The sequence below is a fragment of the Sorex fumeus genome, unplaced genomic scaffold (assembly GCF_029834395.1).
Source record: "Sorex fumeus unplaced genomic scaffold, SorFum_2.1 ptg000042l, whole genome shotgun sequence".
NCBI classification, from domain to species: Eukaryota; Metazoa; Chordata; class Mammalia; order Eulipotyphla; family Soricidae; genus Sorex; species Sorex fumeus.
In genome coordinates, this window is record NW_026606099.1 from 9,518,405 (window position 1) to 9,545,975 (window position 27,571).

The 27,571-nt window shown below is 53.0% G+C and overlaps 1 protein-coding gene across 1 annotated transcript in view; it reads right to left on the minus strand.

The window, feature by feature from the left end:
- Window positions 1–6,501: 6,501 nt before the first annotated feature.
- LOC130029201 (cyclic AMP-dependent transcription factor ATF-7) overlaps window positions 6,502–27,571 on the minus strand; it is a 114,830-nt gene continuing 93,760 nt past the window's right edge. The window contains exons 5-12 of the mRNA XM_056120114.1: window positions 24,309–24,446; window positions 20,426–20,583; window positions 17,757–17,856; window positions 17,123–17,236; window positions 16,338–16,490; window positions 12,384–12,581; window positions 10,499–10,607; window positions 6,502–6,995 (exon numbers count right to left, since the gene is read on the minus strand). Of these exons, the coding sequence (XP_055976089.1) occupies window positions 6,778–6,995; window positions 10,499–10,607; window positions 12,384–12,581; window positions 16,338–16,490; window positions 17,123–17,236; window positions 17,757–17,856; window positions 20,426–20,583; window positions 24,309–24,446 (1,188 nt within the window). The 3' untranslated portion in view covers window positions 6,502–6,777. The remainder of the gene's footprint in view (window positions 6,996–10,498; window positions 10,608–12,383; window positions 12,582–16,337; window positions 16,491–17,122; window positions 17,237–17,756; window positions 17,857–20,425; window positions 20,584–24,308; window positions 24,447–27,571) is intronic.

Consider the following 27,571-nt stretch of genomic DNA (forward strand, 5'->3'; position numbering starts at 1 on the left):
CTACCTGCTATGCTATTGTGCCAGCCCCAGAAGAAGAAAAATTTTTTCAGAAGTCAGTAGGGACTGTCCTACCCTTCTCTTCCATGAGGTTCCTAAGTATTACCTGTTTTACCTTTTTTTATTTTTAAATGTTGGGTCACACCCAGCAGTGCTCAAGAGTTACTCATGATTGGATACTCAGGTACTACTCCAGATGGGCATCGGGGACCATATGGGGTGCTGGGGATAGAACCTGGGTGGGCCACATGCAAGACAAGCGCCCTCCCTGCTGTACTCTTGCTTCAGCCCCTTGTTTATCTTATGAACCATCTCTTCCTTGTTTCTAAACAAATGACACCCCTTATTTCCTTTTTTTCCTTTCACTTTTTGGGTCACACCTGGCGATGCTCAGGGGTTACTCCTGGTTCTGCACTCAGGCATGACTCCTGGCGGTGTTCGAGGGACCATATGGGATCCTGGGGATTGGACCCAGGTCAACTGTGTGCAAGGCATGACCCGCTGTACTATCGCTCCAGCCCCCACCCCTTATTTCCAAACCCACAGCGCACAGAAATGGAAGCTTCCCATTCTCCCTGTGTGTCTGTGGGCTTTCCCCAGGCATGCAGGAACTTCTTGCGGGCTGTTTTTGTTTGTTTGTTTGTTTTGTTTCATTTTGGATGGTTGCGAAGAAGTCGGGGACAGGACACTGGCAGGCCGACTCCTTAGACCCACTCCTTAAAGTCAATGGAAAAGGCCCTCAGAGCCGTTTCTCAGAGCAAAAATCTCACTGGTCACATCCAGGGCCAGAGCCCCGGGCAACCCCCAGCACTGCACAGTCCCCAAGTGTTGCTGGGGCGTCCTCCAGGCCTGCTGAGTGTAAAACAGATATTAAAAAAATATCCCCCCAGAAAAGCACAAGACTCTCTGGCAAGTGCTCTCGCCCTCAGAGCCCCTGTTCCTGGCCTCCGCTGTGTTCTGTGACCCACACAGACCACCTCTCCCTCGCAGGCCTTCCCTTCCCTGCGTAAAAAGGAGGGAGCAGGACCCTCTCCTTCTCTGCTGGCAGGCTGATTCCTTAGACCCCCTACCAGCGAGGAAGATCAGACTCCGCGGCCCCCGTGAGCTCCGGAGAGATGGGACAGGGAGACCTTTGGACCGGAGGACTGAGGCACCAGACAGGACAGCGTTTCTCTTGATCGTTTAATGTTATATTTGCAGCATAAATAAGGCACAATATATGTCAGGGCCGGGGAGAGAGGGAGAAGGCCTGGCCGGGGAGTAACTGCTAAGTGGCCGCGACAGGGAGGGGACGTCGGGGAGGAGAGCGCGAAGCTTCTGCCTCAGCCCTGACCTGTGAGAGCCTGCTCACAGGGGTCGCGCTGGCTGGGGGGTGGGGGGGAGGGAGGGAGGGAGAGAGGGAGGGGGTGGTTTTGTGACCAAACAGCCTGCAGCACTGCCTCCCCCCACCGATCAGGACCCCCCCCCCACACCCCCACACACACACTGTGGACCAGGGGAGGCCCAGACACAGAATCGAGTTCCTTGATGCGAACGAGAGGAGCTGCTACGTGCCAGAGAGATGCAGGGGAACAAAGGTACAACCGGAAGGACACGCGGCTTTCTTCTCAACGGAGACTGTCAGGAGGAGGCTGCAGCCTCCACTGAGGCCAGAGGCTCATGTCAGGTCCTCCCGGCCTGATGGGGGTGGAGTGAGGGGAGAGAGAGAGAGACACAGAGAGAAAGAGATAGAGAGAGAGCGTGCTAATGATAGTGTGTGTGTGTGTGTGTGTGTGTGTGTGTGTGTGTGTGTTCAGTTAAAGCTCTAGCTGGTCTTCCGGTAACACAGACCATTCAAAGACCGTTCTGGAGAGCAGACGGGGGACAATGCCCTCCAGAATACAGGACGGAGTTTAGAAAGGTGCGGAAGGCAGACGCAGACGGCAGATGAACGCTGTTGGTTGTTGTTCTAACGGTAGCGGAGGGGGGGACCAGAGGAAATAAGAAACAATGTTAGTGCTAAGGCAGAGGGTGGCATTCGAAAACGTCAGACTCCCTACGACCGTTTCCCAGGATGCCCCTGAGGCCTTGGGCCTCAAATCCGGAGTGCTTGTTAGAGCCCGCCCCCAGAACGTCTCACTCGGTAGGTCTGGAGTGGGGCTCCAATACACATTTCCGACAAGTTCCCAAAGGACGGTGCCAATGGTGGACAGCGCTCAGGTCCACGGCCCTCAGTCGGGAGAAACGTCCCTCAGGGACATTTCTCAGCCAGCTCTGTGCTGGAGGCCCCCACTAGAAAAAGAAAGACGCCTTCGCCGCCTGAGTCCACCTGCCCTTCTCGTGCCGGACTAGGATTTTACAAAGAAAGAGGCATGAACTAGTACCGAGGGCGGGAATGTGGCCAAAGTCCAGGCCAGTTCATTCCCACCTGGTCACCGGCTTGGGGGCAGGGCCCGGGGCGGGTACACTCCTGTGTGCAGACACATGGGTTCCACGCTGGGGGGAGGGGGTGTGCGGGTCTGAGAGAGGGCTGTGTGGGGGGGAGTCCCTCTCATCTGCCTTAGGGTCCTCGGGTCTCGCCTTCCTCCCTCCGCCCCGGTCAAACAAACGTCTAAAGAAAGCAGAAAGAGCGTTTCAACAAAGGCATACGCGCCACAGGTAGGAGTCCTGGGTTCTATGCTGGTTATGAAATTACACGGGCTATGAAATTATAAAGATACATTTCCTTCCTGTGTATGCACTGTACAATATCAATGGGAAGTAACGATTCAGGGATGGGAAGGATGTGTGGAAAGAGAGAGGCAACTCTGGGGAGAGAGCTCTTTCAGGGCTAGCACCGTTAGAGGGGCCTCCCGGAGGGGAGCGGGGAGCCTCACACTGGGAGGAAGGTTCGGACGCTGCTTGGCAGGTCGAGCTCGGAGAAGGTCCGGGTCTGGTCAAGCACGCCACCCACCGGGGGGCTGTGCTGGGGGGACGGCAGAGGAAAGGCAGCGGCCCGCACCCCCCCACCACTGAGAGAGTGTGCGTGGGGTCTGGGGCGCGGGCGGCAGGGAGCCAGACTCGGGGAGTCGCACGGGAGACTCTACTCTTCCAGGCCTTGCTAGAAGGCCCGGGGAAGGTCGTTTCCAACTTTCCAACTCCCAGCCAGGGTTCTTTTTGTGTCACACCTGGCCGTGCTCAGGGGAACCGTGGGATCTGGGGTCGAACCCGGGCCAGCAGCATGCAAAGCAGTTGCCCAATGCGCTGTCCGAGGGCTCAGGCTTGTGCGTCGGGCAGCTGGGATTTTGGGTGAAGCCTGGGTCCCGCGTTCCCTTGGAAAAGTGCCGAGGCGCGTATACTTCCTGCTCCATTGGCAAGTGTCTCCCCTCCGCCCCCGGATCGGTCTGAGGAAGGGCCAAGTGACCGTCTATGTTCGGTCTGACCCGCAAGGGCCTGGAAGTTGGAGCGGAGAGAGCAGGCACTTGGCTGGCGGCACTAGAGAGGAAACGGTCGCTCTCCATGACGACGAGCACTCAGGGTGAGTGAACACCGTCGTCTTAGGGAGGCCGAGGGTCAGCGGAAGAGCCGACTGGACTGCCTCCCTGGTCCTGCCCTTTTCTTGTATTGCTCCGACCTACTAAGGTTCTGGCTGGGCCCCTCATCCAGGCCCCTGGTAGGAGTCCCCATGACGAAAATGCCAAAGGACCCCTGAGAACTATACGCGGGGGCTCCGGAGTGACGCGGACCCCTTTCCGCAAGTGAGTGGCCCACACAGGGACACCGGCAGGTCCCCTGCGGCTTCCTCCAAGGCCACGCACAGGGCAGGGCACATGTGCAGCCAGCGATAGGACGCTTGACCTGAAAGATCACCTGACTGTTGGGCTCCCAGTGGAAAATCAAGACAATAAGTAAAAAAATCTGACAACATCAAAAGCACCCAAAGCACAAGAGAGTCCCCAGAAAGAGCCTGAGAAGCCCTGAGAGCAGGTGACAGCGGTGATGTGTGGCGTGTGGAGCCTGTGAGCCGGCCATCCGCTGTGCCAGCGGCGAATCTTTGTTGGTTCGGTTTGGTTTGGGGGGTCACGCCTGACAGTGCTCAGGGCTGACTCCAGGCTCTGTGTTCAGGAATCACACTCCTGGCGGTGCTTGGGGGCTGAGGTCCATAGCGGGTGCTGGGGGTCGGACGCCGGGTGGCTGTGTGCAAGGCAAGTGCCCTTTTTAAGACACATGCGTCTACGCTCAGGGCTTGCTCCCGACACTGGGACCAGGAATCTGCCCTTGGGGCTCGAGGGCCCTATGGCGTGCTGGGGATGGAGCCCACGCTGGCCACATGACCGACCGCTGGACTATTTCTACCGCAACCCCTGCCGGCTGCTCGTCTTGAATGACCTCGGGATGGGAAACCTGTTCTTGCCCACCGGGCTTGGCCTGCTCCACACTGGCTCTGGAAGCAGGAGAGGAAACAAAAAACCAACCCAGGAGACCCTGTTACCGGACTGCTCACCAGTACCACTCGGAAGAGGTGGGGTGGTCACAGCCCAGAACAATCTCCACTTCCCTTTGACCGTCAGCCGAGAAGACAAAATGAGAAATGAAGGCGGCAGTTACTCTGCTTGTGCGCGAGAGGGCATTTTTGGCTTGGGCAGAAGGTGGTTCTGGGCACCGCAAGGGTTTCATCCTGAAGACGGGTCAAGCGGACCTAGGGACCCACAGGCTCTGGCTTCCGGTCGCTTCCTAGGCCCTGATAGGAACTGCATAGTGCAGAGCCCAAGGAAGGGAAGTCGCAGAGGGGAAGAGAGGGACGTGCAAGATGGGCTCTTCTCACCGCAACCCAACTCTCACAGGAAGAACGGCTGACGGGCAGCCGCCCGCTTCCCAGACAGGCCAGAACTTCGGCCAGAAGGGCTCTTGGGTGGAAATCAAAGCTGTCCCTCTCCTGCCCCTGCCCCTGGTCCAACTCAAGAAGCCCACGCAGGACCTGCCTAGGCGCCAAAGAGGTCTCCTGCCGGACCATGGTGAGGCACTGCAGAGACAGCCGAGGAAACGGCAGCCGGTGGGGCTTCTGCGGTCCGCTGGGAGCCTGGAGGAGGAGGCCGAGCGGGCAGACGTGGCTCCGCGGCAGGGCACTTGCCTTGCGTGTGTGAGGGCCTGGGTTCGAATCGTCACACGACTGGGAGCGACCCCTGAGCCGGGGGGAGCCACAGAACCCCCAAACCAAATAAAGACCGAACCAAATGAACCAAATACAAGAAAGAAAGGGAAAAGAAAAGTAGAAGCAGATTCAGAGGATGGGGGACACTCGTGAATGCAAGGCCCTTTATGGGCTCGGAGAAAAAGACAGAAAAATACGATGCTGAGATGGGAGGAGGGCGCGGTCCCCGGAGGGGGGCTCCCGGGAGGAGTGGATCTAGTTTTAGTTTCTGTGTTGTCTCTTGCGGGAGCGGGGTCGGGGAGGGGTGGGCACACCGGAAGGTCCTCGGGAGTGATTCTCCGCTCACTGCCCAGACCACTCCCTGCACTGCCAGTGAGGGGGCCTGGGGCTCGGATGTGCAAAGGCGCATTTCAGCCCTGCGGGCCACCTCTTGCAACGAACCAGTCAGAGCAGAGAAGACGGGAGATGAAGGGGGGCGGCAAGAGTGACAAGACGGCCAGAAGGAAGATGATGCTTTGGCCAGTAAACTCATAGAACATTGAAAAATCAACCCAGTAACCTGATGTGAGTTTTAAGATACACCGTTTCTACCTGCCCGCTGAGCAGAAGGAGGCGCTAGACTGGCGTCAGAGCGGCGCTCCTTCCCTTCCCACCATCAAGCCGTATTTACTAAGGCCACAAGTCAAGGTTACCCAGGTGGGGGGTGAGAGCACCCCCCAAGGCACTGGGAAAACTCCAGGGACAAGGCGAGCTGCCCAACAGCTCAGGAAGTACAGGAAAAAGGACCCCCGCCTCCCTGGGGGTTCCTCTCTCTTTTCACCTTTATGGAGGTCCTTGTTGTTTTTTTGGCGTGGGCATTTCTTCTTTTTGGTGGTGGTGTTGTGGGGGGTGGTTTGGGCACCGCTGGCTGTGCTCAGGGCTTCCTCTGGGCTCTGCACTCCTCGTGGTACTCAGGGATCAAACCCGGGGGGCCGAGTGCCAGGCAAATGCCCTTCCCGCTGTGCTGTCACTCCAGCCCTGTGCGTGTGTGGGTTTTTATGGGGGGAAAAGGGGGTCTGCTAGCAGGGAGGGAGAAGGTTTATAGAAGAGCCGAAAATACTGCGACTTCGTATGTCAAAGGTAACGTGCATTCTGCGTAAGTGAACGCTTTAGCTCGTATTTAGAACGGGGACAGGGATAAAAGAGCAGGTACTGGAAGGCCGAGTCCTGAGTCTGAGGGGCGGCGGGTGATGATGCCGGCAACTCTGGCCCCCCTCTGCCTAGCAGGAAGCGGCGTGCTGCTCAGGTTCGAGAAGGTGACAGCCAGAAGGGAGGGACCCGAGAAACCCCAAACCGCGAAGTGCCAGGGTTAGTGTTAGAGACAGGTCCGCGCGCCTGGGGCCGGGGTGATTGTTCGAACCGTCTGGAAAGGCCTTTGGCTACGGGGGGACGAGAGAAACCCCCACTCTGGGGGATGATCTACGTGGCTCTGGGCTGGGGGCTCCTAGGACAGGGGTCAACATACATGACCTGAGGCTACAGAGAAAAGCCCCACCTCTGTCCGTTACTCACAACACACACACTCCCCTCCGTGCTGCCGCGTCCGAGGCAGAGGGGAGGGACAGGATGACGTCTCGCTTGACTCTGGGGCGGGCGAGCTCCGGCCGGGGACCTCTCCTGCAGGGGAGACATCATCTGCCCGCAGACTGGGACTGTGGGGTCATGATCACGTGCGACTGTATGGGCATGCCCAGTTCTGTCCTTTGGCTGGCCATCTGCGTGAGGACCGAGGTGGCCACCGCCTCAGCTGCGGAGCGGACGCTGAGGCCGTTGCTGGGGGCCGTGGCGGAGCTGTGCTGGATCACGGGAGCTGGAGACCCCGTCGGCTCTGAGCTCTCCTTGGGGCTTTCTGCCGGGAGGGCGGGCAAAGGCAGAGACAAGTGGTCAGAACAACGGAAACCGGAAACCGACAGCTCCACACTCGCCACCGCACCCACGGAGCCCAGGACACACGGAATCCCGCTGCGCCGAGGGGCGAACTTCCAGAGTCCTGACTGCTGAGCCATGAATGAAGGGAGAAACGGGAGTTTCCGAGCAGGCGACCAGGAACTAGGCCTGCGTGAATTTCTCCGTCCCAGTGACACGAGTTTCCAACATGATCATCACCCTCCCTGGCCTCCTGGTCTCTGGGCAGCCCCTTGTCCTTACTGCTGCACTACTATTGATGTTGTCAGAGGTGGTCTGAAATACATCTCTTCTCAGCAGTTCTTTTTTGTTTGTTTTTGCTTTTTCGCTTTTCGGGTCACACCCGGCGATGCTCAGGGGTTACTCCTGGCTCTGCGCTCAGGAGTGACCCCTGGCGGTGCTCGGGGGACCATATGGGATGCTGGGGATCGAACCCTGGTCGGCCGCGTGCAAGGTAAACGCCCTACCCGCTGTGCTACTGCTCCAGCCCCTTTAGCTATCCTTTTGATGAACCGCTACAAGAATTCAATCGATCCCTTACTTGTTATGTTCCTTTAGCACGTAGCTACACCAAAGAAAAGCCGGATGATATCAAGCTCCAACTGCATAAAAACCACAAGTGACCAGTCCTCGGCCAAGGTTCAGTTAACACAACCAATTGCAAAGAGCTCTGCTAGGCCCTCCCGATTTTCAACTGGCTACGCGTTTATGCATTAATAATTCAAACCTGTCCTATGAGCTACACTGCTCCGCCTATGGGGACAACAACATCTCACTGCTGCAAAACCAAGAGCTGAGCTGCAGACGAAGGCGAATCCAACCCACTCGCCAGTCAAGCACTTTAGTCGCACCAGATAACAGCCTTCACGGCTGCTTCTTTGAATTTTTTTTATTTTGGGGGCCACACCCAGGGGTGCGCAGGGCTGACTCCTGGTAGAGCTTGGGGGACCTTATAGGGTGCTGGGGATGGAACCCGGGTCAGCTGCGTGCAAGGCAAGCTCCCTCCCCGCTGTACTACTGCTCCGCTCCTGCTTTGTGGATGTGTGGATTAAGGACAAACTTCCCATAGCAGATTATTTTTTTTTGCTTTTTTGGGTCACATCTGGTGATGCACAGGGCTGACTCCTGGCTCTGCACTCAGGAATTACCCCTGGTGGTGCTCAGGGGACCATACGGGATGCTGGGAATCGAACCCGGGTCGGCCGCGTGCAAGGCAAATGCCCTCCCCTTCTCGCTGACCTCCTGACTGATGAATGCCCAAGTCTTCTCTCGGAATTCACGTATGACCTGTGCTCTGGAACCTTGTTACGTTTGGCAAATTAACTAATGCTTGTGCCTTCACGCGAGCCTTTTCTTCCTCGATAACTGAGCATCCTCCTGTGCCAGCAGGAATGAAGCAGGAGCCCTGTCCTTCGGCAGGAAGCGCCCAGCCCCAGGGCCCGCTGCTAACGGCTGACTTCACTCACAGGCTGATTCCTTCAGCTCCCCGTGATCTCTCTCAGGCAGGGCCAGGAGCTCATCGGTCTTGTGTCAAGTACTTACCCAGATGTCTGTACCGTACAGCAGGAACAAAATAAGTTAGTTTAATTTAATGTTCAATAAATTTGATGTTTAATGAATGGACCACCTGAGTCCTTTGTTTTTGTTCCTTGTTTGGGGGCGACATCCGGCAGCGCTCAGGGGCCATCCCTCGGGGGGACACACCTGGTGGTGTTTGGGGACCATAATGGCGTTGGAGCTGCGGCCGCGAGCGAGACAAGCCCCTTAATCTCTGTATTATTTGGCCCTGAGTTCTTACGGGGACCAAGCAGAAAACTTGGTACAGACAGATTTCCTACGGATAGTCCTTAACTTCCTGACTCCATCAAGAGGCTCCGAATCACTACACTCCATTTCCGTCCGGGGTGGCCCTACCCAAGAGGATCCGCGGGGGCTGTTCCCGGGATCAGGTGCTGCTGGATCAGCCACTGGATCAGGAAGGCGAGTGCTTGACTCCCTGTACCATCTCTCTGCCCACCCCTCCTTATTTTTGCTGTCTCTCTGGCCCCCTGAGACATTTCTGGGGGCGGTGGAGGGGTTTGGGGCCATAGCCACCAGTGCTCAGGGGCTGTTCCCGGTTCTGTGCTGGTGAGTGAACCCTGGCCGTGCTCAGCACATGTGGTGCTGGGGACTGAACCCAGCTCAGCTGCAAGCAAGTGCCTTAAATCCTGACCATGATCCTGTGCTCTCTCTCTGGGCCCTGGAGCTGGTTTTCATCCTACTTTCTTTGTTGCGTACTATCAGTTTATTTATTTTTTTTTTTGCAGGGGAAGGGGGCACACCTGACAACGCTCCAGGGTTACTCCTGTACCCAGGCATTACTCCTGGCAGTGCTCAGGAGACAGTATGGGATGGCAGATGGAACCCGGGTCGGCTGTGTGCAGGGCAAGCACTTTACCTGTTGCTCTCTCTCTCTGGCCCTCATTCTCGGTCCTTTTTGAAGGGATTTCTTCTCATCACTCTTACCTCGAAATACCGGAACACCTCAGGGTTCGGTTCTGACTTCTTTATTTATTTGGGGGGGGTCACACCCCCAGTACCACCTGAGTACTGCTGGGAGCAACTGACTGCTGAGTACAAAGCCAGGAGAAATCCCCCATCCCACTCTAAACCACTGGGGAAGGCCCCAAAACCAAACCCAACAAAAGCAAACAATTAACAAAAAAAACCAAACCCAAAAAACCATGGGTCAGATAAGTCATGCCACCACTCTGCCCAGAACTGGTTCTGGTGGAGAATCGAAACTGAACAGGCCCTCCACGAACGTTCCCGTGGCTCCTGTGGCTTCCCTAGCTCAGGTCCAAGGGGTCTCCGGTCCAGTCACACTCGCCTCCCAGACGCTCCAGGACGCTCGGCACAGCCCAGTCTGGGTCTTGCGGCTGCCGCTCCTCCTGCTGACAGTACCCCGCCAGCTAAGTGAAGGCTAGCCCCTTCGATCCGGCCGCTTATTACGGCCTTCTGACCCGTGCTGCAGCAACAGCAGAGCGGGGAGGGCGCTGTCCTTGCTCACAGCCACGGGGGGTTTGATCCCCAGCACCACATAAAGTCCCCCTGCCCCTCCAGGAGTGATCCCGGAACACACAGCCAGGAGGAAGCTGGAGCACTGCCAGGAGTGGTCCAAAAACCAACCAACGAAAGACCATCTGATCTAAATTAAACCTGCTGTCAACATCTCCTCCTTGTTTCCTCTTTCGCTGGCCAGGGATGGGACCCAGGTCCCCCACACGCGGGGCATGTGCCACAGCCCCGAGCCACTTCCCTGGCGCTTCTAAATCCTTTATTATCCTTCCACCCAAGGCTGCTCCGTGTCAGTGTGGACCCTCCCTCCAGATCCAGAATGGGACTGGATGAGGCCTTCCGTGCAGTGCCGGCCACTGACAGACACTGCCGAGGATGGGCGCCACTCACCTAAGTAGCCTTGAGTCTTCTTCTGTAGTGCGGTGACCGGGCAGTCTTTGTGCGCTAACAGCAGCTGTTTCAGCTGGGCCACCTCATTGCGTAGCAATGTGACTTCGTTCTGAGCAGGAAAGACGGAAAAGAACATTGAGAAACTAAGGAGGGGCTGGAGCGACAGCACAGCGGGGAGGGCGTTTGCCTTGCACGCGGCCGACCGGGTTCGATTCCCAGCATCCCATATGGTCCCCAGGAGTAACCCCTGTGCATTGCCAGGTGTGACCCAAAAAGAAAGAAAGGAAAAAAAGAAACCAAGGGATTATTCTCAGTCCTCTTCTTTTTTCCCTTTTTTTTGGCAGGGGAGGGTTTGGGCCACACCCAGTGGTGCTCAGGGCTTACTCCTGGCTCTGTGCTCACGGATCACTTGTGGGAGGGCTCAGTGAATACGTGCAGTGCTGGGGATAGGACCCCAGTTGGCCTTACACAAGACAAGTACCCTACCCCCTGCGCCATCTTTCTGGCCCACTATTTAACTAAATTAATTAAATTTGGGGGCACCTTCAGCAATGCTCAGGGATTACTTCTTATTCTGCACTCAGGAATGACTCCTGGCGGTGCTCGGGGAACCCTATGGGATGCTGGGGACAGAACCCGGGCCGGCCACATGCAAGGCAAGCACCCTACTCGCTGTACTGTCCCACTATTTTATTTTTCTTTCCCCTCCTGCTTCTTTGCTGTTCCTGCTGTGAGGACTCGGGGCCACACACTTGCTGATGGCAACGCTGCAGACCACACACTCGACGTGGGCAAGGCTGGCATCAGACTCTGAAACTTGTGTCCTTACTTCTGCAAGGCCTGGGTTCTGCCAGAGTCACAGTCCTACCTCATAGGTTTTTGGTTTTTTTCCCCCCACATCTGGTGATGCTCAGGGGTTACTTGTGGCTCTGCACCCAGGAATCACTCCTGCTGTTGTTCCGGGGAACCAGATGGGCTGCCAGACGTGTGCCCTGCCCCTGCTGTATCAGCTCTCCAGCCCATCATCTCATTTTTCCTTCTTTCCTCCTTTCCTCCTTTCTTTCTTTCTTTCTTTCTTTCTTTCTTTTTCTTTTCTTTTCTTTTTGGGTCACACCCAACAATGCTCAGGGCTGACTCCTGGCTCTGCCCTCAAGAATCACTCCCAGCAGTGCTTGGGGGACCATACGGGATGCTGGAGATTGAACACGTGTCAGCCACATGCAAGGCAAACGCCCTACCTGCTGTATTATCGCTCCGCCCCCCCCTGCCCCCATCATCTCATTTTCAAAATGGCTTTAGGGGCCTGGGATAGCTCAGTGGCAGAGTACCTGCAAAGAGGGTAGCGAGCATGCTAGTTCTTGCCATCTATCCGTATCATCAAATGACACTGTCACTGGGACCCCAGGGCCACAAATGATCTCTGGCACGCCACAACCACTGTGTGTGACTCTGGACATGACAACAATAGCAGCAGAGGAAAGCAGGTGAGGAAAGAGGCAGATTTTCCACACGCCAGGCTAGGCCTCGAGATAGCTTCCTGCTTTTGTTGTCCTGGCCAAATACATTTTCCTCCAGGAGGTTCCATAAACCCGGCCAGACGCTCATGATTCAAGAGAGCCCCTTGGGGTGCTCCGTCTAATTTGCTTCGCCCAGAGAGTCTAGGATGACTCACTCGAGTAGCAGACTGGGAGGAAGCAGACGGTGAGTAACTTCCCCACTTCCCGGAAAAGAGGCTCCGACTGTTCCGAGATTCCTGCTTGCCGTCTTCCTGGGACAAATCCCCGTCCCGATCCGCAGGGTCACCACCTCCCACTGCCCCTCGGCTTCTGACTCAGTTCCAGTTCCCGGACTCAGCAATCTTCCGAAGCATCAGGACCCCACTTACACTGAGCTGAATGTTCTGGGAAGTGAGTTCCTCGGCCTTCTTCTCGAGGGACGACACCCACAGCTTCCGCTTCTGACGACAGCGCGACGCCGCAGCCCGGTTACGCTCCAGAAAGCGCTGGCGCCGCTCATCAGGGTCTTCGTCCACCGTGCGCCGCCTTCGCCCGCCAGTGCTCGGAGTAGGCTGGGCTGGAGAGACCTGTGGCCGGGAGGGAAGCAGAGCCGCTTGGGGGGAGGGTCTCCCCCTCCCAAATGACACCCGGCGCCTGGCAGATCAGGAGCATCAGCTGAAGATAGGGAGGGGAGGCGGGACGGACCAGTCTGGTGGAAGCAAGTTTCGTCTGTCCCTTGGCCTCCCTCGGCCTCCAATTCCCTCTGGCTGCCTCGGTTCCGTATTTACGCAGACCAGAGCTCAGCTGCAAATGCTCCTTTGTGAGGCAGCAAAATGAAATTCGGATCACTTTAAAAAACAAACAAAAAAACCCCAACAGAGACTTACAGGCAGGGACAGGGTGTCAGAGGAGTTTTTAGAGAGCCCTCGGAATAACAAACTTTTAGAAAGTTTGGAAAGCAAAATATACAAAAAGCTACAAGCTATAACGTATTTTGGAAAGGAAAGAAGATGGTTCTAAGAATCTGACTACCAGTGAGACATGGACTAGTTTAGAATAATAAAAATTAGTATAGTCTTTTTATTGGTAATATTATTGTTCATCCTCAGAGAGTTTCTACCTTAATTGTTCAACAACAGAAAAATATTTTAAAACTGTACTGAAAAATATTTTAATCAGGGCTGGAGCAATAGCACAGCGGGTAGGGCGTTTGCCTTGCACGCAGCCAACCCGGGTTCGATTCCCAGCATCCCATAGGGTCCCCCGAGCACCGCCAGGAGTAACTCCTGAGTGCAGAGCCAGGAGCAACCCCTGAGCATCGCCGGGTGTGACCCAAAAAGAAAAAAAAAATTAATCCCTTTACAAACTGGTGATAGAGGACTCTCTCTGTCTCTCTCTGTCTCTCTGTCTCTCTGTCTCTCTCTCACTCTCTCTCTCCCTCCCTCCCTCCCTCTCCACAAAAAGTCTGGTACAGGGCCTCACACAACCAAGTCAAGTGCTCTAATGCCGTCACATCCAGCCTTGTCTTTGGTTTTTATGTTTTTTTTTTTTTTTTTTTTTTTGCTTTATTTGGGTCACACCCGGCGATGCTCAGGGGTTACTCCTGGCTCATGCACTCAGGAATTACTCCTGGCGGTGCTCGGGGGACCATATGGGATGCTGGGAATCGAACCTGTGTCGGCCATGTTGGCTGTGTGCAAGGCGAACGCCCTACCCGCTGTGCTATCGCTCCAGCCCAGGTTTTTATGTTTTGTTTTTAGTTATTGGGTTCATACCTGGAGGTGCTCCTGGCTTGCTTACTTCTGGCTCTGTGCTCAGGGATCACTCCTGGCAGACTCAAGAGACCATACATGGCACTGGGGGCTGAATCCTGGTCAGTCACATGCACGGCAAACACCTTACCCGCTGCAGAATCTTCTTGGACTCCCCCTCCTTTAGTTTTCACACTTTAAGCTGATGTCCCTTGCCACTAGAGCACCTTAAAAATTTTTGCTTATTTATCTTTAGGTATTTGGGCCACACTGGCGGTGCTCACACTGTCCCAGGGACTACTCCTGGTTCTGTGCTCAGCAGACACCCCTGGTGGCGCGAAGGCCTGAAGGAGGCAAACGTGGGGCGGGCAAGGACCAGGCCACAGGCAAGGCACGAGCTTCTCCTCCGGCCCTTTTCTCTGGCCCGAAAACACTTCCTGATCATACTCTTTTCTCTGTTAGCTGGGTGTGTTCAGAGATAGACCAGCGGCCAAAATCAAAATGTAGAGAGGTCAATCATCTACCTGCAGGTACTGCGATTGGGAAACACCTGTGAGCAGCTCCCCCGTATGCCAGAACTCATATCAGTTACATAAGAATCAGTGGGAACTTATAAAAATAGAGAATCTTGGACTTCAAGTCGGAGAGAATCATGTTCTCCATTAGTATTGATTATCCAGTTAATTTTACTTATTCAAACTACCATTATTTCACAAAAGAAGTTAAATGGAGAGAAAATTTCAAACTCAGTCTAAAATTTTGGGGGTCACAGTTTAAAAAGTTGGAGCCGCTGCTTCTCACTGTACAATGGGAAGTTAACACCAATTCTTCATAGATCTTCTTCTTCTTCTTCTTTTTTTTTGCCACCCTCAGCAATTCTCAGGGCTTACTCCTGGCTCTGTGCTCAGGGATCACGGGAACCACCTGGGGCACTGGGGACTGAACCCATGTCAGCTGCGTGCCAGGCAAGTGTACTATCTACTGTACTAGGTCTCTGGCCCAATTCCCTATAGATTTTCTCTTGAGTTTCCTGGAGCACAGAGTGAGGAGCCTTAGGAAAAGACGAGGGCGTCAGAGCAACAGTGCAGTGGGCAGGGCACTTTCCGGCATGCGGCCAGTTGGTCCCCGGCGTCCCATAAGGTCCTCCGAGCACCACCAGCAGTGATCTCTGAGCGCAGAGCCAGGAGTAAGCCCTGAGCACCACTTGATGTGGCCAAAAAAACGAAAAAAGAAAACGAGGAAAGGAACAAGGAGATGCCTCTTCTCTTTTAGGCACTCAGTTACCATGAGGGCATGCCAGGGAATGAACAACTGAAGTGAGAGAAGAATAAGAAGGAAAGAAACTGGTGACTGAAAAGAAATATCCTCTCTTCAAGAGGGAGGCAACTTGGGGCAGCGGTGGCTGCTCCAGTGAGTTCAGGTACTGGCGCGGCCGGCGTCAGAGGAGGGTGTGCAGGTCCAGGTCCCGGCGGGAAAACCCGGATTCTGCTCTTGCTGTTGGCTCAACCTCCTGGCAGCATACGGTCAGGGGCTGTTAGAACTTGTCGTGGCAACTGATGAAGCAGGCGGTGACATCAAAAGGAGGTGGGCCAGGATGTGACTCTAGGAGCCCATCGCAGGGGACGCTACCTACCCACTGCAGAGAATAGGAGAACCAAGGTCCCTCAGTTCTCAGAAAACTCAATAGGACTGAGGCCCTGATGAGGGATGAAGAGATACTAGGATGCACTTGCCTGGCAAGCAGATGATCCCGATTTGCTCCAGGGCACCACGGATGGTCCCAAGTGACCCGAGGACAGAGCCAGGAGTGATCCCTGAGCACGGCTGGGTGTGGTCCAATCCCCCTAGCCCCAAAATTAAAACTGAGGCCTCCTTGAGAAGAGAACCAGACATACAAACAGGAACCCTGTGATACAGAGTGTGGTGCTCAGGGGTCCTTCCTGTCGGTTGTGCTGGGGCTTTGGACCACAGCAGGCTGTATGCAAAGAAGAACCTTAACCCCATACAATCTCTCTGGTCCTGGTTGATTTTTAGATTAATTTCCCTGTGATAAAGAGATTAAATCAGTAAGGAACTTTTTTTCCTTCAAAGTTGTTGAGTGAGCTATTTTAATACGGTGATATCACATTTTATCAGCAGGTTGCTGTTACCTGATTCTTGCCATAAGATCTAGACAAGTGCGTTTTCCTTTCTGTCTTCTCTTTTTTTGGTAAGGCTGAACAGATGGGACAGCTTCAAAGGGAGCCTCCTTTGGTGTACAGTGTTCCTTGAACTGAAATTCTATCACACTGTAGAGGATTCTGCGGTTACATCATTCACACGCAGAAAATGAAAAAACACAAAAACTGAGATTTCCTCTGTGACAGTTCTGTACTACCCAGCATGTTTTTATGTAATTCTAATTCCAGGATGTGATAAATGGCAGTGTATTTGACGACTGTCACTCTGTCAACGGTAACCAGAGTTCAGGAAGACACCCCAGAAAGCTGGAATCCATTCTTCTCTAATTTTCCTACTCCTTGAAAAGAGACACGCTACAGTGACCAACGCTGAAACAGCTGGTTCCCCCATCCCAGGGCCCCATCCACTGACCTGTGGCTGGGCGGGGGACGGGGCGTCAGGATGCTGGATGAGGATCTGGCTCTGCTCCGGACGGGCCGTCACCATGGTGCTGGCAGTACCCACCACCATCCCACAACCACCATTGATCGAGGAGACTTGGTGGGTGAGGGTAGCTTTAAGTCTCTGCAGGGAAAGATGCGGGTCGGGTGGGGGGAACAGCTTGTTCAGGGGGCGATTCGAACAAAGGGAGAAGGTGTGAGGGCTCAGAGATCACTCAGAGAGAGCGAAAATTTCCACACCGATCGTAACGGAGAAACGCAAAGAAAATGGCAGGACGAGTGACCGTGCCCCTGATCTCTAACATGGCCTGCTCCGCTCCCTGGCTGTCGTCCTGGGCACGGTCGGAGGATGGGGGTTCTTGGAGCGACAGAACCCGGGTGAGGGCTCTCTGCTGGACGCCGGCCAGGCGCTGGTGATGCAGTTAAGCACCTCTTGGCCAGCTCTCCCGCCCACTCATCCACCCTCCATCTGTCATCCTGGAACCGAAGCACAGAGTATCCCTCCCCGAACGGTCTGTGCCGCCTCTCTCATGGCCATGGTCTCTGCACCAGGCTCGAAGACAGGAAAAGAGGACCGGAGTTAGGACTCAGTCCTTCTGTCTCCAGGCCTCAAGTCAGGGTGTCTTTTATCTCAGCCAGTCCCAGAAGGCTCTTCCGCTCAGCTCCTCGGTAAATGCAGGCGGATACCCTCCGCCTCCGCCTTATTCTCCCCCCCCCCCCAAAGACCAACACTGCCCTAGGCTAAGATGTACTCACCATCTTGGCTTCTGATGGCATAGGGTGGCCAGAGGGAGAAATGGAACCACTGCTGTTCACTGGTGGGCCAGGGATACCAGGAATATTGGGCACCATAGACACAGGTCTGGCCAACTGGATCGAGACAAGGGAGAAAAAGCAGAAGGGACCATCATCCCATTGGTGAGGCAAGAGTCTTCCAGAATGCCAGCTTTGGAGGCTGGTGTGTTAGTGACCGGTTCCATGCGACGTGCCCCTAGGGCACGCAGAGGGACAGTGTGGGAAATACTCTCCCTCACGGAGCACCACAGGGTAAAAAGAAATCTAATCCTTCAGGTCTGCGAAAGCGTCTACGGGAAGCTGGGGCTGTGTCTTGAGAAAGCGGTGGGCAATTTGGGAGCTGCGAGGTGCCAGGCGAAAACAGCCTGCCGGCACGTTGGCAAGATCAATTCCTAGGCAGGAGCCAACGGTCCAGATGAGTCTTTGTCTAGTGCTGGGTTGGCAGAGGTCGGTGGAGTCTGGGCAAGCCACCGTGCTCCGCTGAGGCAGACCGGAGCCGAGGCTTCCCTGGGGCTTGTGTGCGCTCAGGTGGCCTCCTGGGGGTGGGAGGGATGAGGAGGTGGGGAGCGTTGGCCGCCCCAGCGACAGAGCTCACCGATATGACAGAAGGCATCTGCACTGGAGGCCCTGGCAGCACGGGCATGGTCTGTCCGTTAGCGAGATGCATGACGAGAGGGAGGGAGCCCGTGGGCGACCTACGGGAGACAGGAAGTGAGACCCTCAGGATGCAGACGCTTCTGCCTGGGCGTCTTCCTTCTACAATTGGAGCAGATTTTCTGGTCTCTTCTAATCAAGAAAATGATGGGACACCATTAAATTTTTTTTTTTACACTCTAGTCACTGTGATTTACGATAGTGGGTTTCATGCATACAACGGTCCAACACCACGCCCTCCAGCAGACGGACTGCGTCCCTCCAGAATGGTCTTGGCCATCTCCAGCTCAGCGTCCCGCCACCCCTCAGGATAGCATTTTATTTACTTATTTATTATTTTTTGTGGCGGTGGGGGCACACCCAGAGATTCTCAGGGGTCACTTCTGGCTGTGCACTCAGGAAACACTCCTGGCGGTGCTCAGGGGACCATCTGCGTGCCAGGCAAATGCCCTATCCACTGTACTATCTCTCCTGCCCTTGGGACAGCATTTTAAAATCTTAACGCCCTCCTGAAGGTATAAAAGGCCAGTAATGCTACTTGCCTCACCTTAAAGATGGAGAAAAATGCCAAAATCTTAATACCTTGCAAATTAAACAAATACCACTAAACTCAAATCGGTGGGAAACTAATCCTATTAATGTATACGCAATCCTGTCTCAGGTGAGGGAGACTTGTCTTTTTGTGTGTGTGTGTGTGTGTGCAGGGGTGGGGGGTGGGCAGGGCTATCGGATCACTACTTCAGGGTTACTCCCAGCAGTGCTCAAGGAACCATACACCACATCAGGGATTAAACAGGGGTTGGCTATATGCAGGGCAAGTACCTTAAGCCCTGTACTCTGTCCAGTCCCGAGGCTGCCATTTTGCAAAGCTGAATAACATCAGATGACAGGAGCTAAATGTGAATGTTTCTCTTGTTCCCTGCCCACGTTTTGTGATGCCTGCCCGAAAAAGAAGCTCTCCTTTGGAATTTTTCTAAGAGGGTTCAGAAAACAATAAACTCCAGGGGGCTCCTAAATCCTCCTGATTTAATCTCTTAGACCATGGGTACCTGGAGGCAGGATTTCAAATCATCCATTAGGAAATCTGTGTAGGGGCCATGCCAGGAGGGAAAACAACTATACAAATAAATAAAATTAAGAATAGTTGGGAAAATACCGAGAATCTTAACTAGACTGAAAGGAACTCCAGACTTCAAAGGCGACTTAACGAATCTCAGACCCTATTCACTGGTGTCCAAGCACACGACTAAAGCCAAGGAACTAAACATCCTTCCTTCTTATGTGGGGCCTGACTTTTGGGCCACACCCATTGGTGCTCAGGGGTTCCTCCTGGCAGGCTCGGGGGACCACATGGGACCTCGGGGATCGATCCTGGGTTAGCTGTATGCAAGGCCAACGCCCCGCCCGCTGTGCTGTCACTCCAGCCGCTCAACATACTTTCATGTGTGGCCTCTATTTTATTACGTAAAGTCTCTGTCTCTGTCTCTGTCTCTCTCTGTCTCTCTCTCTCAACATCCTGAAGTTTTAAGGCGTCCTGGATCAACAAATGCAGGCAGCCGGGGCTGGGAGAGTTAATGCAGAAGGCAGAGCCGTCCCAGGATCCCACCTGGTTTCCTGAGCCCCCCAGGAGTGACAGAGAAACCCTGAGCATCGCTGGGTATGAACTCAAACCCACCAAGACAATCCAGAAAGCCCCCGGTAAGTCCTGTCTGTTCTGGACCGCACTTGGCAGTGCTCCTGCTCTGTGCTCGAGGGACCCCCGTGACAGTGCTTCGGGGCATCTTCCAAGGTGCCAGGGCTTAGACCCGAGTTGGCTGCTGTGCAAGGCAAGCACCATCTTCGCTACAATCTCGGGGCCTCAAGAACATTCTTTGTCGGCTTGTTTCTAGGCCACAGCAGGTGGCGCTGGTTTGGCACTCAGGGGTCACTTCTGGCAGTGCTCAGGGGACCAAAGGGGCTGTTGGGATCGAACTGGTTTGGCCACATGCAAAACACTTCACCCAATATGCTCTCTCTCTGGCCCTTCAAGCGCTCTCTTGCTCTCTCCCCCCTCGGCCCCTTCTCTCATCTCGGTGGGGGGGTGGGGGGGCATATCCAGCTGTGCTCTGGGTTTATTCATCATCATTCTGTGCCCAGGAATCACACCTGGTGATCTAGGGGGAACCGTATGGGGTCCGAGGGATTGAATCTGAGTTAGCTGCAGGCAAGGCAAGCATCCTACCTGCTGTCGTATCTCTGTCCACCCACCAATACTTAATCTTACTATATATATATTTTTTAAAAATTTTGGGTCACATCCGGCGATGCTCAGGGGTTCCTCCTGGCTCTGCACTCAGGAATTACCCCTGGCGGTGCTCAGCGGACCATATGGGATGCTGGGAATCGAACCCGGGTCAGCCGCGTGCAAGGCAAACTCCCTACCTGCTGTGCTATCACTCCAGGCCCTTAATCTTATCTATTAGAAAAGTAAAAGAATGTTTATGGGCATTAAAAATAATTTCCGAGAGATAATCTCAGGGGCTTGTCTTCAAGCACAGTTCCTATCTTATCAAACGACTTTACAAAGAAGAAAGAGATTAGGACGTCAATCTTTCTTCTTTCTCTACTTACCCCAGCTGCCTGTTGGACGGTGGAGCCTGTGTGATGACAGAAGTCGGGGAGGGAAGGGTTGGGTGAAGTGGGTCGTAGCCCAGGTGGAGAGGCAGGGAGCCAGGCCGGACAATAGTAGGTGTGGGGGTAGAGATCACTACAGGCTTCGGGGCAACCTCCTGGGGAGAAGAGACAGATCGAAAAGGCTTTAAGGGACTTCTTAGAGGAAAACACATGCCATCTCTGAACACAGTACCTCGAAATCGAGAACAAATTTCCATGTCCTCTCCAGGGAGCACAGACAGTGGTGCCGTTCAGGATTCACCTGGCAAATGCTGCAGCACCGGGAATTACGCTCGTGGCGTCATGTTTGCCCTTGGTGCTTTTTTTGGAGGGCAACACCCCGAGGTGCTCAGGGGGAACTCCTGAACTCCTGGCTCTGCCCTTGGGGATCATGCCTGCAAGTGCTCAGGGGACCATACGGGATGCCAGGGATCGAACCCAGGTCTGCTGCGTGCAAGGCAAAGGCCCGACCTGCTGTACTCGCTCGCCAGCCCCTTCACACCTTCTGAGCCACAGATCAATCGCGCTTGCTGGGAATCTGCCAATCGGCAGAGCTGTCGGAATCGCCAGGTGCCAGCAGGCTTGAACGTGCAGTTCTTTACCGCACTGTGCTGCATCTTCTGGGCCCCCCAAATCCAGTTCAAAAGCACTGGCAAGAGCACTCGAGGTCCTTCCGTAAACCATGACCTGATTCCACCATGGCCCCTGACCTCATGCGCCCATTTAGCAGGAAAACGAAATGAACGCCTTTTGGCTCTTTCCCCTCTCGGGGGTGAGGACTCCGTGCATGAGTCAGCTGCTGGAAAATCGCTTGAAATCTCTGTGTAGCACCATAGAATTCCAGGAACTCCTATAATCTCTCACATTTGAGTCGCTATCATTCTAAGCTTGGTGTCCACCGCCATCTCATCTCTAATGAGGAAGGCAAGCCGAAGACTGGCCAGAAAGCAACCCAAAATCTCGTGCAGACCCCTTTAAAAGAGGTCATACAAGTCTGAAGACGGATCAGACTGCAATAAGACAAACTGCTGGAAAAAGGGACTGGTGGCGGGAACGCAAGTTGGGACGACTATTTCAGAAAACCCACGGAGCCTCCTCAAGAAGCTAAAGACAGAGCTGCCATATGGTCCAGCAATCCTGCTTTGGGGTACTTCTCTGAAGGACATAAATCCACAATGAATCATATCGACCTCAGTGTTTACTGCAGTGTAACTTACAAAGGCTAAAATCTGAAGCAACCAAAAAGCTCAGCAATAGAGATACAGTGCACCTAACACTGGAATATTATTCAGATAAAAAGGGCTGCGCATACGGTAGAGTGCATGCCTTCCTAGCGTGAAGCCCTGGGTTTGATTTTTTTTTTTTTTAAATCCCAGCACCAGGGGATTAAAAAAAGAAAGAAAGAAAGAATTCTTTGCCAATTGCAGCAAAACAGAAGGAGCTTGAGGGATTTTTGAGAAGTGAAATAAGTCAGAAAGAAAAAGACAAGTACTGGATATGTTCACCCACATGTGCAATACAAGGACATAAAACTGATGAACGGACAAAACAAAATGGGAAGATGAGAGTCGATACTGACAACAGAGCTCGGGTTTACCTGTGAGGAGACACGTACGGGGGACGGGGAGGGAGGCAGAGCGGGAGTACCTCAAATGAAACAAAAACCTAACCCAACTCATAACTACAGAAAATAAATAAAACCAAGTAAATCGATTGCTTCCACTGTTAATTTGGTAGACTGAGACTGAGAGGGCCTCGAAGGCCTGACCAGAGAGGGAGAAGGGGCAAGAGTGGCTCTGGTTTCTGTTGGGTTTTTTGGCTTTTTGGGTCACACCCGGCAATGTACAGGGGTTCCTCCTGGCTCTGCACTCAGGAATTACTCCTGGCGGTGCTCAGGGGACCCTACGGGATGCTGGGAATCGAACCCGGGTTGGCCATGTGCAAGGCAAACGCCCTCCCCGCTGTGCTGTCGCTCCAGCCCCGGAAGAGTGGCTCTGTGATGGCAGGGCAGGGTCTGTGCTCTGGGGGGACACAGCTGACAGTGGGTTCTCCTGGGCCTGGACCTGGGGCTAGCTCATGCTCAGCACGGATTCCCGCCCTTGGAGCTGTTTCTTTCTTTGCCTCTCACAGTGGGGTAAGTTACTGAGCCAAATTGGGATGTAGCGAAGACTAGGTTTCCGTGGTGGGAACTGCAACGAACAACCAACTGGCAGAAAATCAGAGTGTGAAGGAAGGCGTAAGGGAACTTCCAGGGTTCTGATAAGATCTGCGTGCTGGTTACTCAGATCTTATCAGAAGCCGCTCTGTGAAAATTCAGTGAGCAGGACATCTGCGTATGTGTTTTATGTTTTACCTACATACAAAAATAACACTGAAGAGGTTTAGAGGTTTCCGCTTACGTAATATCGGAATTCTAGTCAAGTTCCCTCTGAGTCTTTACAAGACTTCCCTCCGGAAGGACTTTTCCTCCTCTAACTTCCTTTTTTTTTTTTTTTGATGTTGCAGCCACATATAGCAATGCCTGGGCGCTACTCCAGGGGTGCTCAGGGGACCCTAAGATGACACCTCAGCTTGCAGTACGCAAAGCATGCACTCAGTCCTTTGAGTTTTTCCCCAGCCCTCAAAATGTAATGACGAATTTATGAAGTGTGAGGTTTTTCTTTTTCCCTTAAATGAAGTACAGCAGAGAGAGAGAATCAAGTTCACTATCATAAAGGATGCAACTAAATGGCTTTTCTTTTTGGTTTTGGCCCACACCCGGTTGTGCTTAGGGCTTATTTCTGGCTCTGCTCTCAGGAATCACTCCTGGTGGTACCTCGGGGACCATACGGGATGCCAGGGCTGGAACCCAGGTCGGCTGCATGCAAGGCAAACCTTGCCCACTATACTATCACTCTGGCCCCCATGAAATGACTTCTCAAATATGTGGAATCAAGGCCGAGACCCTTTTCAACTTCACAGGTCCTCCTGTGTCCTCTCCAAATGTATGCCTTCACAAGCAGTAGACATTATCCGAAGTTCTGCAAAAACAGTCTACCTTGCCTTAAACCTGACAGTAGTGGAAAATCAAACTTAAAATACTACTGATGAGTATGAACTGTTGTTGGCCAATATAGCATCTGAGAGATTCATCCACACAGCTTTGTGTATCATTAGTTCATTCTGGTTTGAGGGAAGCCACACTGGCAATGCTCAGGGCATTCTCTTGGCTCTGTGCTCAGGGACCACTCTTGGCAGGCTTGGGGGACAATATGGGGTCCCAAGGATGGAACCTGGGTTGGCCACGGGCACGGAAAATGCCCACCCAACATCCTGTTTTTCCAGTCCCTGGCTCATTTTTTTTTCAATGCCAAGTAGTTGTTTCTTTTAGAAATATACTGATTCATTCTATTGGTGGTGGACAGTGGGCTATTCCAAGAGTTTCGTCTTTCATTGGGGTGGAGGGTTGGGCCACAGCTGGTGGTGACTTACTCCTGGCTGAGGGTTCACTCCTGGCGGGCTCAGGGGAACACATGAGGTGCCAGGGATCGAACCCAGTACCTCATGTGGTAGCAAATGCTCTACCAGCTGTACTATCGCTCTGGCCTCTCTAAGAGTTCTCTTCTCTCATGACTACAAAGGTTATGAATATTCTTATACGCGACTTTTGCTGTACACGTGCAGTACTTTCCACAGACTTGCAAGAATTCTTGGGCCAGGTAATAGGTCTCTGTTAAATACCTATTGAAGAAAATCTTTTAAGCAATGAGTTGACCCTGCACTACGTGCATTTATGCAATACAGTGAATTCAAACGTACTGACTGGTTAACACTCGGAGGGGTTCTGGGTGGCGATCTTTACCTTCTCCTTGAGCGGTGGGGAGCAGGCGCTGGAGGCAGGGCTGTCAGGCGGGGTCGAGTCTACCTCCACTGGTTCTTCTTCTTTGATTTTGACGTCTGGTGTGGAAGGCAGAGACATGTCAAGGGGCCCCGTAACCGCCTGTTTCAAGAGAAATGAGTCATAGTTCAAGCCTTGATTCCCTTCCGGTTGCATCTACACTTTGCTAGTTAACAGAAGGGAGGAGGACATCCTAAGAAGTTTAGCCCTTGGCCAAAGCACTAAACTGCAAGTTTTTGTGGCTCCTAGCTTTGCTTGTTTTTGCAGCCCCACACCTGGCAGGCAGGGGCTACTCCTGGCTCTGCACTCAAGAGTCACTCCTGATGGGACTTGGGGGGCCATATGGGATGCTGGGGCTGGAACCCGGGACAGCCCTGCGCGAGGCAAAATGCCCCCCCTGCTGTGCTCTATCTCCAGCCCCAGAGTTTTATGTACAAATCTGCAAAATAATTTGAACTTATTAGGATTTATGTTTCCCTAACTATAAAGGACATACTCTGCTTCACCACAGATGAAAATTATAAGTGCGTGTGTGTGTGTGTGTGTGGTGCCGGGATCAAACCTTCTAGCATTGTGCAATATTTACAATCTCTTATAAATTGAATGGGAAAAGAATTTATACAGACTATGAAAGGAAAAATTATGTGATTTAGGGGCTAGAGATAGTGGGGAGGGTATTTGCCTTGCACAAGGCTGAACTGGGTTCAACTATACCCCGTATGGTCCCCCGAGCACTGCCAGAAGTGAGCCCCAAGCACAGAGCCAGGAGTAAGCCCTGAGCACCACCAGGTGAGGCCCAAAAAACGATCTGACAACTTTTTGCTTTTATTTTTGTTTCTGGGCCACAGCTGGCAATGCTCAGGGGACCATATCGGGCACTGGAGATTGAACCCAGGACAGCATGTGCAAGGTAAGACCCCTACCGGCTGTACTATTACTCCAGCCCCTAACAACTATTTTTTTTTTGAGGACCATACCCAGTAACGCTTTGGGAAATAAGCAGTGCAGGGATCAAACCTGGGACTCCTGTGAAAACACTTATTTAAGTTGGTGTAAATATGATTATATTCTTCTTCAGAAAAATAATCACTAAGGACAGTATTTTTTTTTCCCAACCAATGGTGTTGGCTACTAAAGAATGTGAACACGTTTCCTGTCAGCAAAAATGACTAGACTGGTTGACAATGGCAGAAAGTAAGTAAACAAATTGGTACTCCAAACATGGGGCCAAGGCGACAGCACAGCAGGGAGGGTGCTTGACTTGCATTCGATCCCTGGCACCAAATACGGTCCTCTAACCCTGCCAGGAGCGATCTCTGAGCACAGAGCTTGGAGGAAGCCCTGAGCACTGCTGGGTGTGACCCACCTCCCCCACACAACAACGAAAAGTATTGCAAACAAAAACAGAAGGAAACAAACATGAAATACTGCAAAGGAGACCGGAAAGCTCTTTCCTGGGGAACTCTTTGTGCGGGGTGGTGATCTCGCTCCACATATGGTACTCGAGAACAGAAGTTAGGAAGAGAAGTTTTGGGGCAACAGAGAAAGGAATACCGGTCACTTCATCAGCGAAATTAGGATGTGGTCCTAGGAGTGAGATTAGGGAGGAAGCAGCGTGCATTTCTGGCAGATGCGATCACTTCACAGAACTATGGAGCTGTAAACGGCTTTGCAGGGAACAATAAGCCATCTGAGAGGAGGCCTTGACGCTGAGCTGTGACAGGACGGCTGGCCCTGCAGCTCTGCCGCACAAAGCAGAGTCTTTGTTCTACTCCTCCCATACCGGAGGACTGAGCTGAAAGAGTAGCTTGTTTCGAACTCTGCCCTTGCTATCCTAATGCCTAGAAACCGTCAGAGCTCAGCAAACTGAAGCAAAGATCTGGCGTTTACTATTTCAGAGAAGGTGGCCATGGTTCTTCTCCAAGATGAAGGGGACAAGGAACAGCAAATATGCTTTCATTTCTACCCTCACATTTTTTCCCTCATTTCTGTTTCTGGGCCACACCTGGCAATTCTCAGGAGCTACTGCTCCTGGCTCTGTGCTCCAGGGTAAGTCCCAGCAGTGCTAAGAATCCAGGCCTCTCACGTGCTTGGCCTGTGCTAAGCCCACTGAGCTATCCCTTGGGCTCTGCACTTACTTTGCCTTCCTGCTAAGAGTTGGAGCTGACGGAGAGAACGGCTTCCCGGAAGTCTGAAGGTGGTAAGTGGCAGCAAGGAGAGGCCTCTAAATAAATACACCGTTCTTAAAAATACTCATGGGCAACTCCTAGAAAAATGTTGGGTTCAGTAAACATTCGTGGAGAAAATCTTCCACTAATTATATGCTTTTCATCAGAGGAGATGAAGACCACCTTTTACACAAGGATGTTTTTTATCCAGGAAAGACCAAAGAGTAACGGTCTGATCAACTAGAATGTCCTCAGAACGAGCTAAATTGGCAGCGGGCTTGAAGCTTTTTGGGAGGAAACACCTGGAGATGTTCAGGGGTTACTCCTGGTTCTGCACTCAGGAATCTCTCCTGGCAGCGGTAGGGAGGCCTTATGGGATGCTGGGGATCGAACCCAGGCTGGCCATGTGCAAGGCAAGTTCCTTACGCGCCGCACTCTCTCTCCAGCCCCTAGGAGGTCTAGTTTTCTTGCCTGTAGGAGTTTGGATTAAATTTCCTAACACCTTAGTGGAAATAAGTGGACTGTTTTAGGGGAGAAAGAAAAAGAGGGGCGACTTTAGCAAGCTATAAATTAAGTTATATTATGTAAATAAAAGCAACTAAGATTAAGAGATGACAGTCCCTGATTTCTTTTTTCAGGGGGCCCATACCTGGAGGTGCTCAGTACTCCTGGCTTTTGTTCAGGGATTAGTCCTGGGGGGACCAAACCTGGGCCAACTGCGTGCGAGGCAAATGCCTCACCGCTATACTACGATTCTGGACTCCAGATCTGATTTTATTCATTTATGTAAATTTTGTTATTATTATTTTACTCTTTGGGCTATAACTAATGGTGCCCAGAGGTGACTCCTGGCTCTGCACTCAGGAATCACTCCTGGCAGTGCACAGAGGACCATATAGGATTTTGGGAATTGAACCCGGGTCAGCCACATGCAAGGCAAACACTCTACCTGCTATACTCTCACTCTGACCCCTAGTTATTTATTTATTTTTAAAGCTGCTCTTTGATTAACTGATTTTATTAATCACCATGATATTACAAAGTTATTCATGATTGGGT